This window comes from Mustela nivalis (genome assembly GCF_964662115.1).
Source record: "Mustela nivalis genome assembly, chromosome: 6".
Classification (NCBI taxonomy): Eukaryota; Metazoa; Chordata; class Mammalia; order Carnivora; family Mustelidae; genus Mustela; species Mustela nivalis.
In genome coordinates this window covers 12446011-12467940 of record NC_139025.1, presented here as the reverse complement: position 1 = coordinate 12467940, position 21930 = coordinate 12446011, and the positions used below count along the sequence as shown (strand labels likewise).

General features: G+C 37.8%; 1 protein-coding gene across 12 annotated transcripts in view; it reads right to left on the bottom strand.

The window, feature by feature from the left end:
• The window catches only part of PCNX1 (pecanex 1), a 159729-nt gene that overhangs the window by 7987 nt on the left and 129812 nt on the right, over nucleotides 1-21930 (bottom strand). For all 12 annotated transcript variants that reach the window (XM_082733350.1, XM_082733343.1, XM_082733351.1 and 9 more), the window contains 8 exons: nucleotides 20166-20381; nucleotides 14068-14321; nucleotides 12060-12290; nucleotides 11322-11422; nucleotides 10389-10539; nucleotides 4364-4594; nucleotides 3174-3448; nucleotides 1540-1745 (listed from right to left, as the gene is read on the bottom strand). In XM_082733350.1, the coding sequence (XP_082589476.1) occupies nucleotides 1540-1745; nucleotides 3174-3448; nucleotides 4364-4594; nucleotides 10389-10539; nucleotides 11322-11422; nucleotides 12060-12290; nucleotides 14068-14321; nucleotides 20166-20381 (1665 nt within the window). The remainder of the gene's footprint in view (nucleotides 1-1539; nucleotides 1746-3173; nucleotides 3449-4363; nucleotides 4595-10388; nucleotides 10540-11321; nucleotides 11423-12059; nucleotides 12291-14067; nucleotides 14322-20165; nucleotides 20382-21930) is intronic.

Below are 21930 nucleotides of genomic sequence, written 5' to 3'. Positions count from 1 at the left end.
CAACCAACTAGCCGTATGAAAGCAGAGTAAATCTGATTCCTACTGCATACCAGGTGGATTACAGATCTTGTGTTAAAGGTAAATTAGTAAAAACAAAACAAACCAAAAAACAAAACAAAGAAACCTGTCATGCCTTGGGACAGGAATAATTTTCCTAAGTTAGGATACAAAAAGTACTAATCATAAAGGGAAAGATCAGTAAACTGCTCTACACTAAAATTAAAAAGACTTTTGTCAAGAGAAGAGGAACCACCCTTCTTAGGAAGAGAATGGAAAGCCCAGGGATAGAATGGGAAGAGATATTTGTGGTACAGAAAACTGACAAAGAACTCAAACACAGAATATACAAATAAGAAAAGGATAATCATGGAACTAGAGGATATTATGCTAAGCAAAATAAGTCAGCCAGAGAAAGACAAATATCCTATTATTTCACTCATGTGGAATTCAAAAAACAACAGATGAACAGGAGAAGGGAAGTTAAAATAAGGTTAGTACAGAGAGGGGGGCAAACCATAACAGACTCTGAGCGTTGATGGAGAGAGGTGGGGGGGGGGAGTGGGCTCAGTGGGCGCTGGGCATTACGGAGGGCACTTATGGGGATGAGCACTGGGTGTTTTATGTGGGTCATGAACCACGGGACTCTGCTCCTGACCAGCGCTGCACTGTATGTTAACTTGAAATTAAATTTGAAAAAGAGAAAGATAACCAAAGAGAGTAATAGGCAAGAGACTTAATAGGTACCTCAAAAAGGGAAACCGGTGATAAACTCATGTAAATTAAAACAATGAATTAAAGATCACCCCTCCCTCCAAGCAAGTAGGGAGCAGAGATGAGAAATGATAATACTCCAAAGCTGGTGAAAATTTACAAGATGGGCATTCTGATGTATAACTGGGAGAGTACCAATTGGTAAAAAAACAAAACAAAAACTTGCTGGAAAGATTTTTGGCATTATGTGTCATAAATATTAAATATTCTCATAAACATTGACTTAATGATTGTATTTTAAAAGTCTCTAGCCCAGGAAAATAGCAATTACAAAAAGTTTATTATTACATTCAGAAGAAACCAAACCATTGTCCAGTGAAATAGAAGTTAAATAGATGATACTAAATATTATTAACCTTTAAAAAATATGATATTCCAAATAATACATATATTTAATTACTATAAATAGGATAATGTCCAACCAGAAATAAGCAAAATACTCTATTTACATATTTCCAAGTAGGTAATACAGAATTCCTTTTTCTTTTTGAGAGAGAGAGAGAGAAAGTGAGCACACACCCGTAAGAGAGGGGTTGGGGAGGGACAGAGGGAGAAGGAGAGAGAGAACCCCAAGCAGGCTCCATGCCCAGTGCAGAGCCCATGGGTCTCAGGGCTTGATCCCACCACCCTGAGATCATGACCTGAGCTGAAATCAAGAGGCTGATGCCTAACTGACTGAGCCACCCAGGCACTCTGGTAACACATCATTCTCTTTATACACGCACACTAAGAGGCTAACTTAGATACATAATTTTGTTTTCACATTACCTAGTGCTGGAGGATAAGATGTGACCGGTGGATGGAGTCCGGCTCCTGACCCTTGCCCTGGATTTCCCGTGCTTCCCTGGGACACACTGCTGTGGGGGTCACTGGCGCTCACTGCATTGTTGCTAGTGCAGGACAGTCCGCCTCCAGTGTCAGAATCTTCAATATTGCCCCCGCTGTTACAGCCGGCTCCACAGCCTTTCCTTAACCTAGGAACAAACACCAGAGGAAGCAGCATTATCCCATGATCACTTCAGGCGAGGTGTTTTATTCTACTTCAAGCTATTCTGAATGTTTAATGCTACTAATGTGCAATCAATATTAGAAACAACAAAAAAAAGGCATTTACATTTTCAAAGAATGGCCTAAGAACTATCCTCTCCTTCTCGCCACTTCAATTCTCCGCAATCTACCTTCACTTTAATATAGTGTATCATCTTTCCCAATCTTTTCATCTTTCCTTAGCCATAATGAGCCGCACATAACAAAACTGTACCATTAAGGTGGAAATAGGACTCTTGCCAGCGTCTGCTCAGTGCCTCTGACGTGTATACCCCCTGAAAACCCCTCATTTCTGCTGTAGCAAACTTGGGAGAAAGCTGCTGCAATAATTTTTCCTGGTTTTTGTGGGGTTTTTTTGTTTGTTTTTTTAATGTAGGGTGACCAACTATCCTGGGTTGCCCACAACTGTCTCAGTTTTGCATTGAAAGTCCTGCTTCCCAGGACACTTCTTAGTCCTGCGGAAACCAGGACAGCTAGGAACCTTAATCTCTATTACCATTTCTCTTGAGGGAAGAGAGAAATCAGTCTCTTTAAGGCAATTCCAGCAAAACAGATAATTTTTTAAAAGAAATTTTGAACACCACTCTGCTTTATGTTCTTCCTTCTGTTTGGATAGAGACTGATATTAAAATGTGAGACTTTTTTTTTTTTTTTTTAAGTATGCCTAGAGGAAAATGCCTTCTTGAGAGTTTGCCACCCTAATCCCACATTCTGTTTTTCCTAAGTTCCGTTATTTAAGGATCTAAACAAAAGCCAGTAAGAAATTGAAAAAATACTCTGTGATATTTCTTCATCATCCACCAAACTATGATGTTCTTATACTGAACACCATAATTTACAAGACAAAAGGCAGAGAAAAAATTCGTGTGCATACTTGAAGACACTACAGATTCGAGATCAAAGCGATGACTGATTGTTAAAATGGCAACAGTGTTACATACCGAGGAGTTTGAGCAAGTACAGCATGCTCGCCCTTCTGCACCCTGGACTAAAACAGAAGGTGAGCAACTTCAAGTGTCTTAGGTTCTTCTCTAACTTGCTGTTTGTTGACCCACACATCCTACTAGTGTCATTAATGTTGCAATACAGAGTCAAAAAAGTTAAAGAAAAGAGAACTATTCAAGATTCTACCAAATGCTGGATCAGTGCAATCAGAGTTGGACATGAGACTTATCTAGTGAGAGTCTGAAGATAAAAATTTCTCAGATCGACTTTCTGAAGTTCCTGATAGAATAGGTTTATATTGCGCTATGGCATCTGTATTTTTCTGTGAGCTCTCTAGGTGATACTTAAGTGAATTGCCTCGATGAAGGACAGAGCAAACCACCACTGAAATATGCAACCCCACAGCTCACCTGTGCCAGGTTGACACTATGAAGTTTCTGATATTTCCCAAACTGATAGGTCCCCCAAGGATTTCTTTAAGCTGTTCATGGCTGTCAGAGTAAGAAGTCGTCAGGGGTGAGACAAAGATTGGGTAGCCAATAGGTTGGTCACAAGATGAGTTTATCATGTTTCTCAGAGCTTGTTTGGCATTCTGGATGCTACCTCTCTCTGGGTTACGGTTACGTAGAAAAACAAGCTCTTGCTGTTGTCCTGCCCAAAGACCTCGGACGCATTCTTTATTAACCTGAAAACCAGAACACACGGGAATTAGGTTAAGGGGCCAAGAATGAAATGCACATAAACAGAAGAGTATAAATCAGAGGGATACAAAAGACACATGAAAGCCAACTGTAAAAAGCAGGAAACAAATACAAGTTCGTCACGATTGAATAGAAGTTCATCAATTTTCCATTGTCACATGTAGAACTCTTTTCCCTGGTCTGGTAAAAATACCAAGTTTTCCAAATTAACAATGCACTGGGTTTTGTAACTGAGATAACAGATATATTTGACAGAAATCAGAAATAACAAATATTCAGAGTTAAAAGGATGTTTGTGACCTTGCAGGCTGATTAGATGAAGTAGATAAAAAGTGAATCATTATAACCTATTAAAATAAAATTTCAGAAATTATGTCTCCTGAAGCCATGAGATGTTTAAAAAAGCAACAAACAAAGGGAGGTAGATGGGCAATGGGGAAATCGGGGGATGGGCATTAAGGAAGCCACTGTGATGAAATGAGCACTGGGTGTTCTATGCAACTGATGAATCACTAAATTCTACTTCTGAAACTAATTTAAAAAAAAAAGACAAGCAAAAACCAAAAAAAGTACAAGCTATGGTATTGTTTTGAAACCTGGAAATCAGATTAGCAATATGGTGTTGATGTTTTAAGAAGAGACAGTGTCCGGAGTGTATATATAACAGATAAAAGACTGCCAAAATGGAAATAAGCAAAAATTTTAAGACTTTATGGCACATGAAAAAATTTCAGAGGACAGAATAGATTGCAAAATAAATCAAATTAAGCGCTCACAATCAATGCTAATGTAGTATGGTCATTTTTCTTCTATAAAAAGTTTCAATCCCTTTCTAAACTTGGGGTAAGGTTATGTAACTTTTTTTTTTTCAGACACAAATAAATACCTCAAAAACTAACCTTAATGACCCTGAAGCTCAGGTAGCGTCTATTGAGCATGATGATCTTGTATTCATTGGTGCCGTCATCCATGACATGCCGCAGAGCAAGAAGGGAGGGAGAGTTGGCGAGGACTGCACTCCGCCATGCAGGGTCCCCTTCATGGGCTATTACGAGGTTCTTTTCATGAGACACAATGGCTTCGTAGAGCACAGTAGGGTCGTCATACTCATCTGGAGAAGTGAAATGATCCTAAACAGAGAAATAAAAAATACATACTTTACAGGAAAAGAAGGACTTCCAGATAAATGATAAAAGCTTCTGCAGTTACTAAATGAAAATTCTGAAAAACTGGTTTAATATGAATATTTCATATCCACACATATTATCATTGTTGGAGACAGAGTGTCTTAAATTTAAGCAGGTTAGGAATTAGCTCTTTACTTTTGTAAATACTTCAACCCAACCCTATCTTCTAAGTTTTAAATAAACAAGTATTTTTCCAATTTTTATATATTTTCTTTGTTTTTCTCGTTCAAGTGGGGTTTTACATGTCTACATTCATACATATTTTTTTCTCATAAAGGACTGTCTCACTGGTATCAGTTAAGGAAGGCTAAACAATATAAAAGTCCCCTAAGTTGTGTTCCTTTTTAATGAGGCATTTTTCACACACAGCCACATCTCTAGAATGATCCCAATAAATATGCATTTTATCTCTTCTAGTTAAGATAAGGAGATTAAGGGCCCCAGTCCTAAAGAAGCTAGTCAAGTCTTCCCTGAGAAATCTCCTGGTCTAGGTAACCACCACTCCTGCATTCCACAGCTGTTATTTAATACCTCTCCTGTGTGGGATTCTGTGGCAGACAGCACGGATGAAAAAGGACTATGTGGAATGTATCCCCCTTCAGAAACCTGCAAGTTAACAGGGGATGCAGGACATATACCCACATAACCTTAAGACAAACTCAAAGTTCTGAAATGAAGAGTATATAATTGTAGCTATTTATAGTTGGGAGGTTGATAAATTTTTACACCCAAGTAAAGTTACTCATTTCCACTCAAGCCAAGTGACCAGTCTGTGTATGGTATCTGAGGGGAGATGGGTAAGTACAAGAAGGCAAGCTCCCCAACGATGCACCTCCACATCTGGGGGCTGGCCTATATGAGAATAGAAAAAGTATTCACTTGTGTATGTGAATAATACTTCAGAATGTAAAAAATTCAGGCAACACCCCCAACCCACCCCAGCAACTCTTAACAACCTTGCCAAGCAGATTAAGTACGTAATAACCGGCTTTGCAAATATCAAATCTGAAGCTCAAAGAGTCTTCGCTGCTTCCTAGGTTTAGAAAGTTAGTAAATGATTAAGCCAGGACTTAAACCCATCTTCAAAGAGAATTTACCATTCTGATTTTAAAAAGTGTGTGATTACAAACGTTAAATGAAAAATCTGTAAGCCCAGCTGATGTGATTAGGGAAAGTTACACAGTGCAGGTGGTTTTGAACTGAATCTACAAGAATGAAGACAATTTCCGAGGACGGAGATGGGCACTGTGCTGGAAAGGGAGAGAGCTCCAGGCAAGACATCCTACAGGAGAAGCACAGGTCAGTGAAGAACACAAAGGTGATTATAGCCTAAAGTCTCTCTGGGGAATTGAGTTTCTGTGACGTTGCCAGGCAGCGCTGTGCTAGACACTGGAGAAAGGCCAGTGAGTGAGACAGATACAAGCACTGTTCTCAAGGAACTTAGGGTCTAGTTAGAAAATACTGAAAACAAAACAAAACAAAACTACAAAACTAGCTTTTAGCCAGGTTGTGGAGCATCTCCCTTATACCTTACCCAGATTTCTGCTACTGGGCTGGTGCACTTCCCTCTGTTACTCCTCCTCTTAGAACTGCCTTCAACTGATGGAGCTGCCTTGGCAGGAAATGCCAGGGGAGGGTTATTCCCCCACCTGGTTGTGAAGGGGGCGAAGGTCCTTCATATAACTGCTGGTGACACGGACACTCCAGAACCCCCTCTAATCCAGGAGAAGCCAGAATTCAGCTGAAACAGCTTCGCTTAGCTCTTTCCCTCTTCCTTCCTGCTCCCCACCCTTCCTTACAAATTCACCTGAGGACACTTGCAGTCTCTGGCCCAGGGATCCTGGGCTCTGACTCTGCTTCTAAAGAGTGTGGCCTAAGCTAGCACTTATGACACCTCTGGACATCAGACACCAGCCCTCCCGACCTTCCTTTGAAATACCGAGCTCGCCTTCAGCAGAGAGCTAGATATCGTATGACGGGCTCTCCTTTAGCAAACAGTTCCTTTTAGGGAAGGAATTCTATCTTTGTATAGTAGTCTTCGTACAATTTTTTTTTGCGGGGGAGAAGTGAAGACATAGGCAATAGTTACAGTCTTAATAAAAAGGACAAAGTTGGAAATTATTAGACATGTCAAAATGGAGTATGATAAATCTTGCTCAATTATTTCTTTTCACTGGGCTTAAGATGGTTGGATGAGTTGTTTTAGAGGTGAAGTATTTGAAACAAGTAGAATGCTCATGAATAGGGAAATGGTTGAATAACTGCAGTTAAGAATTATATTCTGGAAAACTATAGATTAGATTTCTACATTAAAAATGTAGAAAGCATCCAAGTTATATTAAATATGGGGGAGGAGCACGTTACAGATCACTTTATGTAGCACAAAGGAAAATATTTGTGTATATATAGATGGAAATGTCTATGAACTCAGGAAAATCAAAAAAGATGTGCATCAAATTATTGGCAGTGACTGCTTCCTGGAAGGGCCATACAATGGTACAGCGTGATGGGAATACTTATTCTTGGGGCACGCTCACTTTTTAACGTTTTTCATTATTTTTCAAATACAAAGAGAAAATGTTTCCAGTTTGGGGAAAAGTTTTCAAAGTCATTTTAAAAATATATTTGAAAAGTTAAAAGCCAAAGCACAGTATATATTTTTGAAAAACGAAACGCATTCATTTTACATTCATGGGCAACCAACCCTCGTGCTAAGCAACGAAGATATAAATATCAGTAAAAAATGATTCCTGTCCTCAACCATACATTGTAATATTTTTTCATGTATCACTTGTAAGCCAAAATAGACTTTGATTAGTTTTAGTTCTAACAACCACGTAATCATCAAAGAGACTAATGAAAAAGGTAGAACAAATAAGGATGTAAAGTGTTTTATGTCTTACAAAATGATTAAATAGAGGATAAGAACAGGAGAACATGTGAAAAAGGCAATTTGCTTAATTTCTCTGAGTGAGTCTTCACCTGCCAAACTGGGGTGAAAATCATTTTCTCTGGTATTATGTATATGCTAGCACGAATATGTTGTACAACACTACAATTATTAAATATCACACAGATTATGACCATTTTTATTTATAAAGTAAAAACATAATACAGTCAATTGGAGAATTTAAAAATTTTTAAAAATGGTAAAGGAAAAAACAAAAATTAAAAACACCTACAAAGTGTGCTAAACACACATTATCAAGGACTGTCTGAGAGGCAAGAGTTAAGAGAAATTTTGTATTTCTAGCTTTCTGGGAACAAATCCTTTTCTTTACATACAATAAATTACACCATTTTACGTGTGCAGTTAGATGCATTTTGACAAATACACACACCCACGTAATCACCGCCACAATCTAGATCTAAAACTTTTCCATCACCCCAAAACATTCCTTCCTGTCTTTTGGCATTCAATCTCCACATCCTACGGAATCACTAATCTGCTTTCTGTGGCTGTAGACTAGTTTGGCTTGTTTTAGATCTTATATAAATAAAATCATACAGTATGTACTCTTTTTATGTCTGGTTTCTCCCGCCGTGCATAATGTTTGAGATTCATTCATGTGGTATCTAACAGTAGCTCATTTCTTTTTATGGCTAAGTAATATTCTATCACGTAGATATACCACAGTTAGTATGTTCATCTGTTGATGGACACAGGAGTTGTTTCCAGTATGGGTCTATTACAACTAAAACTGCTAGGCACATTCTCTTAAGTAATTATCCAGGAGGGGAACAGCTGGGTTATAAGGAATGTGTATGAATCATCTTTCTTTTAATATATATGCCTATGGTTCACTTTTGTGGGTTGGGTTTTGAAGAGTATATAACTCATGAAATGTATGAGTAAATATATGAGTACGAACTTTGGAGATTCCCAGTACTGATTTACAGATCTCTCTTTTCTTGGCCTAAGAGTCCCTCATGGGCAACCCAACATGTGTCTCAAAATGATGCTCACTAAGTGGTTGTTTCTGGCTACTGCAGAGGTCGATCTCACCCTCCTCAAAGGTGTATCAATTATGGGACTTTTCCTGGCTGCATTTGTGTTCTCTATCTTCCCCCCGCCACCAACCCTCTGTGGCTCCCCGGTTCCTGATTCCAACTCCTTACCCCCATGGTCTGTCACGGTTGTTGTCAGTCATGGCTACTGAAAGTAAGCTGTAGTGTGTAGCCCACGTGTGTTGGGCCAAATGTAAGGTAGAGAGACCCTGTCACAGACAATAATGCCACAGCCAAAAGAACATGTAAGAAAATGGACCTGACAGCAATAGGGAAGAGCACCTGTAAGGAGAGACCGGCAAAGACCTAAGGTATCCAAAAATTCCCTGTGCCTCAGTTTCTTCTCTGACTGATGGAGAGAAAATACCTGTTATAATGTTTAGAACTGACTGAAGATGTCGCTCTGGAGGTGTTAGATAACCATGCTGTATAAAAGAGTATTTCTTACATACAGATATATTATTAATCAGTGCCTTTTGAGAAATTCTGAAGTTTTAAAAACATTTTAATCTAAAGTCATTATCTTTTTCATTTAAACACATTGACTTGGCTCAAAACTGTAAAGCTCGTCTGAAGACAGACAACTCTTAATTGTTCCCAAATGTGTATTTTCTCAATGATCCTCCCATCCGAGTACTAACCAGGCCCGACCCTGCTTAGCTTCTGAGATCAGACGAGATCGGGCGCGTTCAGGGTGGTATGGCCGTAGACATGATCCTCAAAAGAGTATTCCATTTTCCACAGAGACTTTCAGATAATATATCCCTTCTCAGTAATCTCCTAAATAATACGGGAAATTGACTTTATTCTAGCAGTTCAGATCATAGTAAAATCACTTGAGGAGTAATTCACCCTTTATTTTGGGGGGGAAAGGATTCAAACAGATCTGAGTAGAGTCGATGCATTTTATTTTATTTTATTTTAAGATTTTATTTATTTATTTGACAGAGAGAGATCATAAGTAGGCAGAGAGGCCGGCAGAGAGAGAAAGAGGAGGAAGCAGGCTCCCTGCCGAGCAGAGAGCCTGATATGGGACTCGATCTCAGGACCCTGAGATCATGACCTGAGCCGAAGGCAGAGGCTTAACCCACTGAGCCACCCAGGTGCCCAGCTGATGCATTTTAATGAGGTTTATCCTGTGGTCTCTGTCATCAGATTTGATGACTACTATTACGTGGAATGACTAGAGTAGCTCATACTGGTACTTAATTTCCTAATATAGTTTTGAAATAATCCAGGGCTTGGATATGTATTTTGGGTCTGCATTTTATTACCCTTCTAGGATTATTTAAGTAAGGCTAAATCTGTCCTAATCATCTATTATTCTATATAACATGATACATGAAACAGCAGCACTTATAACCCTCCTGAAATGTTACCACAATGCATTGGGAGTTAGCTAACATTTGCCTACAGAAGAGGCTTGAATCACAATTATGTGAAATGTGAGGTCAAAATAAGGGCCTGAGAGCTTTATTCCTAGTTTGTCACTGCCGACAGTTTTCCTCAATTTCATGTCCAGATCAGTTACTCTCCAATATTAATATTCAAATTTACCCTTAGAAACACAGGTTGAGGCTTCTAAGATCTCGTATCTTGTCATAAATCATGTTTTCCCATGTTTCAAATTACAGCATTTCTCAAAAGGTTCTTAAGAAACATAATTTGGAAGTCAAATGAAGAAGTGCCATTAAACACCAGTAATGCATTATAATTCTCCTCTTCTTACCTGATGAAGTTTAATGGACATGCGGATTCCTGGGACGACTACTTTCCTTAGCAATTCCATGTCAGCAAAGATCCATTCATCTCGAATTGAAGAAATACGGAAATCTCCCTTAAATAGGGCATGCAATCCATAGAGGAATGACTCTAAATTACTGTTAGGATTGGAGATAAAGGTTTACGTATTGTGACAAAGAACTTCCATTACACTGATTCTTACATGTGGTTGAGCATCAGAATCATCTGGGAGTGTTTTGCAAATACAGAGTCCAATGACTATACTAATATCAGAACCCCTGAATCAGACTCACAAGGGACAGGGGCCCTTTGACCTGGGATCGTTGTTTACGAACCACTATACGAGTAAGTCCATGAAAATAAACAATAGACAAAGAGTGTATAAGCCACAAAAGTTGACAGAGGGTCAAATGGAAAACATGTAGTAATCACAAAAGAAATTTAAAATATGTAATATTGCTTAGTTCTAATTCATTCAGACGCTTATGACAAGAAATTCAGCTTATATTTATACTCCCCAAAAATCTAATGTACTAAGTTAACTATATTAAGAGCATAAATGCTCTGGATCAAAAAAAATTACAAGGAAATATGGAAAAACAAGAAGAAGTAACTCACTAGAAACACAGATGTAAAATGGGAGAAGACCAATCAAACTTTACGGGCGATTATTTTTAAAATGTCTTAAATCCATGAAACTCTCATTATCAGTAGTCACCCATGCATGTGTGAATTTTAAAAGCCAGCCATTAACCACCAGGGAGAACTCAATTATGTCAGCAAAAGATATATAAAAAAACAGTATCAGAAGAGAGTTCTGCAATAAATTAGCATAGAATGCTTCCATGAAAGGCTAATTCAGATTTATGTTATACAGCTTCTCCTACTCTCTTCCTGAAAACAGAAATGCCTTCCTTACCTGGACATATGGTGGGATGCGGTCCCCAGAGCTCTCCGTCCCAGAACACAAAGTCCGTAACAAAGAGTCACTAGGGATGAATCTTTGTCTACATCCAGTGGCTTGAAAAAACAAAGAACACTCATTATCAGAAAGACATAAAGGTATTTAACAAATTGGAATAGCTAATAAATTAGAGGATGAAGAACTCAACTAATATATAAGTTCTAGGTCTTTAAATAGTTCTAATGAGACAAAACTTAACAAATCAGTGTAAAATGAAGTATGAGTGTATATGAGGTGTTCCTCTGAAACCTTTAAATAAAATCTAATGCTTTATAATATTGGGACACACTTTTTAAAAAATCCTGACTTTTATAAATTATTAGGATCTTAGCAAAACATCTCAAAGTACTTACTGGCATACATCATTCCTGATAATGTCCTGTCCTGAAAATACAATATTCTTTCTATTAATTAGTTGTTTGGGGACATAACCTGGCAAACAGGTTATTAGCGACAGCTGTGTTAGCCTACTAGTGACGATTACCAGAGTGAAGAAAATCAAATTCGTATCTGTGAAATACTGCTTCCCCTCAACCTCTCAATTTTTTTTTAAACAACTGAAGGTTTTCTTATCCAGATGGTCAGAAAGAAGGAGGTCTGGAAAAACTGACCTCTTAATAACAAATGGGGATATTCTTTCCATCTCCAAAAAAAAGGACTCAAACAGTTACAAATGAAGTACATGAGCTCTACCTTTGCTCTTCGGGAAGAGCAGTACTCTATCCAGTTGAGGTAAATCACACAAAAACTCTCTCTGGATATGCCAGCCAGTCGATGGTCATAGTCTTCATCGATGTTTGGGTTAAATGTTGGGTCCACATCAACATAATTTCGATCTGCACACAGACGTAGCCCTTCCTGCATTGTCTCATTGGCGAGCCACTCTTCCAGTTTAGAAGAAGTTGTAACATAATAAATGATACCCTAATGGGGAAAGATTAAAACAGCAACAACAACAACAACAACAAACCCAGGTTAAGTTACAGTTTGAATTAACTCCAATTCTTCATTAAATAAAGTCCAATGGTTTATACTGATTGTATAACTAAAAAATATTTTATTCTAGCTCAATACTCTAAGAATACATTTTAGAAATGCTGTAAAAAATACACCTCAGGCCTTTCTGGATGAACAGTTAATTTAATACTTTAAAAAAGTCACAACCATAAATTCATCAAGACAAATTGAAAACAATTTTTTTTTATTGATTTTAGAGCTTTTGAATTGAGGACATTTTTAGAGAGGTAGAAAAACTTTACTGTGATGCATTTCTCATAGAAAGTTACTAAATCATCTTGTGAAGCTAGGTCAAGTTATAGAAATATAATAGTAAAGCAATAGAAATATACCTATTTAGAACCAGAGACAGAAAATGCCATATACACAGAGACACATAGCACATAAATAGTGCAAACTCAATCTATTTAGCTTCCTGAGATTGGGTTTAACCAACTACTAATTATAAGACTAACATTCACCCCAGTCAGCACAAGCAAAGTGGTACACAGAGGTAGTAACACAAATACGGAAAATCCAGATATGGGTCACTAAAATTCAGCATACATTTTCCTCTTCAAAATACTGCTTTGCCTGCAAGCTCCAAATCATAGTTTTGCTATAATCCTGTAAAATCTTTAGCAAAAACAGAACACCTGTATAGTAATGAACTAACCTTGCCCAAAGAAAGGTTTGGTCTTGGCCCTTGGGTCCTGGGAGGGAACTTCTACTCCTCTGGAATGTCTTTGTTCACCTATGAGCTTACAGCCATGATCTCTGGAGGAGCTGGGAACTAAGGCTGGTCACAGGGTAGTCAACCACATGTAAGTGACTACGCTCCAATAAAACTACACACCCAGGCTCAGGTGAACTTTTTTGGTTGACAACAACTGGGAGAAATGGGCATTATCTGCATAACTGCACTGACAGAAGACAAGTGGAAACTCATGCCTTGGTGTCTCTGGCCCCTGCCCTACACACCTATTTCCTTGGCTGATTTTAATCTGTATCCTTCCACTGTAATAAACCCTAACCATGAGTATAATGGTTTTGCTGAGTTTTTTGAGTACTACTGGCAAATTACCAAACCAGAGACTAGTCTGTGGGGATGCCAAAATTGCAGCTGGTGTTGCAAGCGAGGGTGGTTTTGGGGACCTCCCAAATCTTGCAATACTTTTATTCAGGTTATTGAAAGCAGCGCAAGAAATGGTTAGTGGCAAGGGCTCAGCAGCTGGACAAGCCTAGATTTAAAATCCTTAACTCCACCTGCTAATTAGAGGACTCTGGGCAGGTAACTTCTGATTCTTGTTTATTTCTAAAACACAGAAGGAACTATATGCATATTCCTTAGCCCAGTGCCTTAAACATATGAGGCACATATGGTAGTTATTATTCATAAACAAATGGAATGAGTTCCACTAAAGAAGGAAACAGCAATACCATAGTAGGTATACTTTACTGACTTAATGGATACTAGAGATTCTTTTTTTTTAAAACAATAGACTCCAGCTGGGCATGAAGCCCAAAGTAGGGCCAGAACTCACAACCCTGAGATCAAGAGTTGGACACTTAACTGACTAAGCCACCCTGGTGTCCCAATAATACTAGAGACTTTAAATCACTGCTTAGAAGCAAAGCACAAGTATTTTTTTAAAAAGTTTTTTTCCAAGAAGATCAAAAGCTCTAACTGGGCATACAGCCTTACCTTGACATAGTAAGTGGTGAGTACTTTCCGAAGGTCAAAGACTTGGAGCATAGAGGCAGCACTGTTGTCAGTGATACTATAACCCTCCAGAATATACTTAGTGACGATCACCTCCCAAGCTAGCCAGCGCTGGCTAAACGCAGCATTAAATGAAAGCACATGAGGAATATGTCCAGGTTCACAACAGCAAAATCCTTCATCTTCTTCAACGCCTTCAGTAATGGCCTCCACTTCCCGTTGTTGACAGTAAGTACCTTAGAGAGAGAGAGTGACAGAGAGAGAGATCACTGCATACAATGGAGAAAAAAATCACATGCAGTAGAACATGAATGCTCCAAAGACACCAGAAATTTAGGGAAAAAACAACAACAACACACCTTTTATAGTAACTAAAAGTATGGGAGCGATCTGCCTTGGAACGTTCACTAACCAACAGCAGGAAGCTCGACACCAGGCATATTATATATTCACGTCCCGCAGAATCACGACATGCATTAGCACATTCCAGCTTCTGAAAACCTGCGCAGTTACCTCCTTTATTTTCACTCACTGATCCCAAACTTTTCAAACCTGGGCTTTCAAATGCAGTCCTATCACGTGAAGGCCAATGAGTAAAGGGACATCACATGACGGTTTGAGTTAATTCAGTAAGGGAAGAATGGATTTAGAAATGAATCACTGCAGGGCACACAACAGAGACAGACATGCAGAACCGAAAGAATGGGAGCTCCATTTACCAGCACCATATCCATGTGGCAAGAAGAAATATTACATACACGTATTTGGTTTTTTTTTTTTAAAGATTTTATGTATTTATTTGACAGAGAGAGACACAGTGAGAGAGGGAACACAAGCAGAGGGAGTGGGAAAGGAAGAAGCAGGCTCCCTGCTGAGGTCAAACCCAGGGGTCAAACCCAGGACCCTGGGATCGTGACCTGAGCCACCCAGGTGCCCCCATATATATGGATATATGAACTGTAATGGTTCATGATAATTTTATCTTAAATTCATAATTACTTTTTCTGTGGCCAATTCCAACAGTAATTGGATAAAATTACATGATTGGCATTTGAAGCTTACCTGCTGATAAAGTTTCAATTAGCCATGAACTCTGATTATTCAACACTAGGAAACAATCCTTTGAAATTACATTCTTTTATATAAGATATTAGACATTCCCTGCATTACTGTTACTGAAGTAAAAATACAAAATCAGAATAAATACAGAATTACACCCACAGCAATCTACTGCCAGTAAAATATCATCTGTCACATTAATGTTCATTTTTATTTTGTTCTGTGGCCTTGCTTCCACATAAACAGCAAATTCCTTAAATTCTGTAAGGACTACAAGGGGATTACACTTAATTTTATAAAAGCACATTATTTCGGTTATATAATAACATATGTGGACTTCATAATTTTTTTCCCTTAAAGAGAATATATGCACCATCCATGTTTGAAAAACACTGCTTTTTTTATTTTAAAGATTTTATTTATTTATTTGAGAGGGGGAGAATACTTGTGGGGGATAGGGCAGACAGAGGGAGAAGCAGACTCCCCACTCAGCAGGGAGCCCAATGTAGGACTTGATCCCAAGACCCTGGGATCGTGACCTGAGCTGAAGGCAGAGGCTTCACTGACCGAGCCACCCATGCGCCCCTGAAAAACACTGCTCTGAGAGAAACAGATGCCATGAAAACTAGCCGCAACTGGTGGTGGTGCTATAAAAGATAGAGGCAGAAGAGGTATGAGCTGTGCTGTTTAACTCTCTACAACTCTCTCGTTTCATTTCTTGCTCGATTACATTGCCGAGCAAGTCCAGAACAATGTCACCCAGTGATGGAAAGAAAAACCCTGGCTTAAACCTCAGGTCAACAGGAATGCCCGCTGCAGTTGATCATTACACATGAGTGGGACTACAGATCTATATACACAAACTTTTTTCTCCCAGAATAAGGATATGTGCAATTTTATAAAGTATTTTTCAAAGCAATAATGGAAATGAAATTCAATCAAATGTCTGCTGATATCTTCTGAGAGGATCATATTTTGCTTTTTCCCTGAATTCTATCAGTTTGCTAATATTAATTTAAAAAAAAAATGAAATGAAAATGGCTCAACTATTGAGAGGTAGGTATTAAAAAAAAAAAAAAGGGCTGCTGCTAACATACGCTTATTCGGGTTCTGAGGATTTTTGCATCCAGGCTCTCATGGGAGTTAAACTACACTTATTTTTTTGCCAGTTTAGTCATATTTTGCAATCAGTATTACAGTGGCTTTGTAAAAAGCCTGGAGAAATTTTCCTTCTTTATCCATGCGCTGCAAGAGGGCAAACAAATTATTCGGTTTCTAGAAGAAACATCCCGAGGCTGGGATTTTAAAACTGTGGCCCGAAGCTGGGTGTGTTCCTGAGATTTTCTGTGTTATTACTTCATTTTATTCATTTTGTCATCTTGCTGGAAGGTCAGTCAAAGGTTTTTAAGTAAAGGAGATGACATAATGAGAGCTGTTTTTGTGCAGATGACTTTAAGAGTACACAGAAAAGATATGTGGCAAGAGGGAACTTGGAGATTGACATTTTCGCAGAAGACAGACTGAGATCCCTGTTCAGAGCAGCAGAATAGAGTGAACACAGTAACTAACTAAAGTGGGACGTTTTTACTCTACCATACAAATCCCAAGAATATTTTCTACCCCAACATGTCCTAGCAATAAATTGTGCTTAGGAAATAAAGTCAATGATAAGCATAGGAGTTAATATTGGCAACTGAAAAAAGAACTCTGAGACTTAGAAAGGGATTCTAGAATATCTGTAAGAATTATTTACCAACTGTTTTCCCAGATTAGCTATGTCTTTCAGTCACTTCATAGTGACTATTATAGTAAAACTAAAGCTAGCAGTTATGAAAACTAGATATATTAAAAGTAATTTGAGTAAAAACTGAGATGAATTCAATCAGCATAATACATTTTTGACCCATAAAGTTTGACCTGGAAAACTGTAAATGGTTGAAGTAACATTTACAAACAGAAAGTTAGCACTGTAGAAGATACATTAAATTTTTGATAGACAAAAAATGATTGATAATTAAATCTATGATATAAAATTTACATAGAAAAGAATATGAGGGTATCAGTAATATAAAAATGGAAACTAACTGAAAATAAAGGGATTTAAAACCAAGACATACAGGAAACTGATGAAGAAATTTGTTTAGCTAAATGTCATATAGCACTTAGCAACCACTACAAGATGCAATAAAATGAATGAATCAAATTGGCTTAGTGGAGAATACCCCATAAAATATATTAAAATGCGTCAGGAGATCCAAATATCTATCTGGCAACATACTGACACTCTCGAGTAATATTTTGAGAGGCAGGAGGTAGACGGGACAGGGAATAACTCTGAAGGAAAGTAAATAACCAACAATTTTAAGATCTGACCAAGAATATAATCATATCTCACAAGAATTCTGGAATGCAGAGAAAGGAGAAACAGCTATATACTTATATCATTTAATCATTCTACAAAATAAACTAATTATGTATTATATGCTAACTGATAAAGCAGCAGCTAGATACACAGTGTTAATGAATGAAGCAGAAAGGATTCCCGCCCTTGAGCAGCTTATAATCTACAGCAAAGGTTTGCAAAACATAGCCTTAGGCCAAATCCAAGCTAAGAATGGTTCTTATATATTTTATTTTATTAATTTATTTATTTTCAGCATAACAGTATTCATTATTTTTGCACCACACCCAGTGCTCCATGCAATCCGTGCCCTCTATAATACCCACCACTTGGTACCCTGACCTCCCACCCCCCCGCCACTTCAAAACCCTCAGATTGTTTTTCTTTTTAAAGTATTGTTAACAACAACAAAAACAACAAAAATCAAAGAAAAATATGCAACAGAAAACGTGCATGCCTCCAAAAGCCTAAACTATTTACCATCTGGCTCTTTAAGAAAAAGTTTGCCAACCCCTGGGCTCAAGAAGAAATAAACTTTAAACAAACACAAATAAATATGAAATTATGAAATTATACTTATGCTAAGTGCTAAAGAGGTAAAAATGGCAATCTGAGAGATAATCATGTGGGACAGGTGGTTAGAGAAGGCTTCTCTGAGAAAGTGGTATTTAGACTAAAGCTTAAAGATAATTAAGGAATTAGCCAGATGGAAGACTGGTGGGACGAAGGGAGATGGCTGGTACTTTCTAGGCAAAGGGAAAGGCAGTCGGAAGTCCTCAGTAAAGAATTTTGCACAGTTAAGACCCTGAAGGAAGGCGAGTGAGGATAAAGGTATGAAATGGAGCTGCAGAGACTGGCAAAGACGGATCACAGTGTTGGGAGAGCGTGTTAAGGAGTCTCAATTCTATTTAAGTGCAATGGAAAGCTTCACGGACAGTTTTAAGCATGAAAGCGACATGATCAAATTTGCCTCAAAAAAAAAAAAAAATCACTATGCCTGAGTGAAGACTTATAGATACCCACTGCTATCCAAATCCACCACAAATTCAGACAGTAAGATGTACTGGGTTCCCAAATCAGTTTGAGTTTTGTTTGGCAAACAGAGTTTGAATGGCAAAAAATTTATCCAAAACTTTATCTGAATCTACTCAGTACCAGAGACTGAAAGTTGGGAGAGTGAGAATTTTGATTTCTGACCAATACGGTAAAATGAGCACATCCTAAGAAGGACCCTTTTCCAATTCACACAGACAGAAATGCTAGATACAACAGCTTCCCCAGACAAATATGTTTAAAAAAAAAAAAAAAAGTTAAAAAACGAAGGTAAAATCTCCAGGTACCAACAATTTAAAAAAAAGTTAAAGTCATGGCAGTAGTAGGTACAGTGGTGAGGTGAGGGGGTGTCGACTTTTGGATGAGTCCGGTTGGATTACAACTGAACATTAGGTAAGACTCTATAGAGAGATGGAATTAAGGTCCTGGGCTCTCGTGGAGAAGCAGAAACAAACCATAAAGCGAGGATAGGACATTTTGAGAGAGAGACTGGATGACAAACATCACAAATGAATAACAAACACCAACATTTACTGCCTTAATCTGAGTGTCACACAAGTACAATCTTATTTCCAGTCAATTTTATTTTATTTTATTTCTTTATTTAAAGATTTACTTGACAAAGAGAGAGAGGGTGCACAAGCAGGGGGAGCGGGAGAGGGAGAAGCAGCCTCCCTATTGAGCAAGGAGCCTGATGTGGGGCTTGATCCCAGGACCCTAGAATCATGACCCAAGACAAAGGCAGATGCTTAACCAACTGAGACACCCAGGTGCCCCTCCAGTCAATTTTAGAAATGCACTTGCTCCATTAACAAAGACATCACTTAACAAAGGTCCAAACCTTCTGATTCAACACCAGTGAGAAAATAAAGCTATACGGTATAAGTCTAATTTGATCCTCTAGCTGGCCTATTTTATGAGCCATCTTGGGCTTATCTGGTTTGAACTGGCTTCTGTGGCTTCTTCACTTTGCAGTATCATCAGGACAGGCCTCTGGCCTTCCGAGAAGCTGGCCCTGGCTTCCTCTTGCCTGACTTCGAGGCATCCTGTTAGGACCTAACCAACTGCCTATACTCACAGCTGTCGAACACTGTGAATGCACTAAATGCCACTGACTTGTTCACGTGAAAACTGTGATTTTAATGTTATGGGAACTTCACTTCATACCAAAATGTGTCCAAAACAAAGGCATGGTGTATACCTAAAAGTACTTGGTTAGCTACATACGAACACAGCACTCGACGCTCCAGCCGTCCAACAAAGGCATGCAACTTCTCACAAAGAGAATGGCAAGAGAGAAAGCATGAAACAACAAAAATTAAACATTGCCAGGGAAACAGTGATTTACACAAGAATGATACTACCTTCACTTATTTTAGCATAACACAAAAACCATTTTTCTCTGAATGTGAAATTTGGGGAAAAACCTAATTGTTCTTTTAACAACACTTCTCATTCCACAATTCCAAAGGATCTAACTTTATGTTAATTTTTAATTTGAGATGTAAACAAATAAAATTCAGATGTGACAGGAATACACTGCAGAAATTAGAGGTGAGTATCTTACCTCTGAATTCAAGTCCCCGCAGCTGGAAAGTGACCAACCCATTGCCTATCTCTATAAGGTGTACTAATGCATTGAGGTAGTCAGAGGCAAGAATGAAACAGTCGCCTGTACTGTAATTTCCCCATCGTCCTAGGAGCAAATCACCACAGAGACTGTGTTGTAGGGATCTGGTTAAATGCTCATAAAAGATGGAATTCAGATTGTTGTCATCTGATCCTATAAGAAGGAATTAAATTATGTTACATTTTACTCTAAGTCTTCATTATATCAACAAACAGGATCGTTAAAAATATTAAAACTAATTTCCAGTTAGGATTATATCTGTATTTTTTTGACAAGGAAAATATTAACACTCTTAGAATTCTTATATAAAAATGAAACACAGGGTAATGAGAAAGCTTTCAGAATTTAGAGTTAGAAGTCACATAACTTCTCTGGTCTCTGGCTCCCATTCATAATATGTGCCAACTAGATTAGATGAAATCGAAGGGTTTTCACCGCTTCAATAACCATGATCTTCTATCACTATTCAATGAACTCCAACTTATAATGAAAACCACACAAGAAAAATAAAAAAGATAAAAGGAATTCAGGACTGGAACAAAAAGATACATTAATAAAGAAAGGGGGTAAAGGAATACCAAATTTGAACAAACAAGACAGTCCAAAATGAACAGAAGTTGGTTTAAAAAAAAAAAAAGTAAAATAATAATTACAGTAACAAAAAATCCTGAATATTGATGGCTAAAACTAGCTTAATAAAAATAAAAACATAATAAAAATTAAAAAAATAAAAATAAATTTATTAAAACTTGATAAAAATTTAAAAATTAAAATTAAAAAATAATATATCTATAGAAACAGCAGCAAAGAACCTATAAAATTTATTAGAGTCATCCTTTAAGAAAAAAATTAAAATAAACTAACCATTTTTAGAAGTACCCCATCCAAAGCAATAATCTGTAAACAGGTACTCACAGTATAATACTGGAGGAAAGCAAAATACACAAAGCTTATTCTTTTAAACTCAGTCTAAACAATAAAATAATGAGAAGGGTACTCTAGATACTAATTAAGTAAGATGGTCATATCTAATGCCCTGTCTGCTCATTACAGAACCGTGCATATTAATTCAGGTCTCTTTGATAAGCAGGATGGCATCATTAGCATCATGAGAATTCTAAGCCCCTTATATAAGGACACACTAGAGCTGAGATGGTTGTTTTATCTACCAGAATGTGATAATGACAGGCGTTATTATCAAGTAACTAGTCCTACTAGTGCAATTTATAACTATAAAACTATCTGATTATTGTTAGTTTCTCAAGTAGAGCAGTTGAAGGGATCAGCATTTGAAGGAATTTGACAGTCAAATGGATATAAATACTTCAGTTTATCGAGAGTAAGATTTCTTTTAATTAATTAATACACTGGAATTCTGGTTAATTTCTTATGGTTGGATTAGTGAGAGTCACCCCCTGTGTGTCCGATTACTAACAGATGGGCAGACAAAAGGATGTTTCCGAAACAATGAAATGAAGAAACCAGACTTTAGACAATGGTACCACCACCAAAATGCCATCCACTGAAGCTCTATCTCAAGGACTATTTGGCTGCCCCATATGACATCTCTACATTTCATAAACTAGATGAAATTAAATGGACATTTACCTAAACATCTGGGGAAGCAGGAGAAGCAAATATATTAATACACCTGTTGGTCAGACTGCATATTCTTTAATATACTTGACCGGTTTTACTTTAA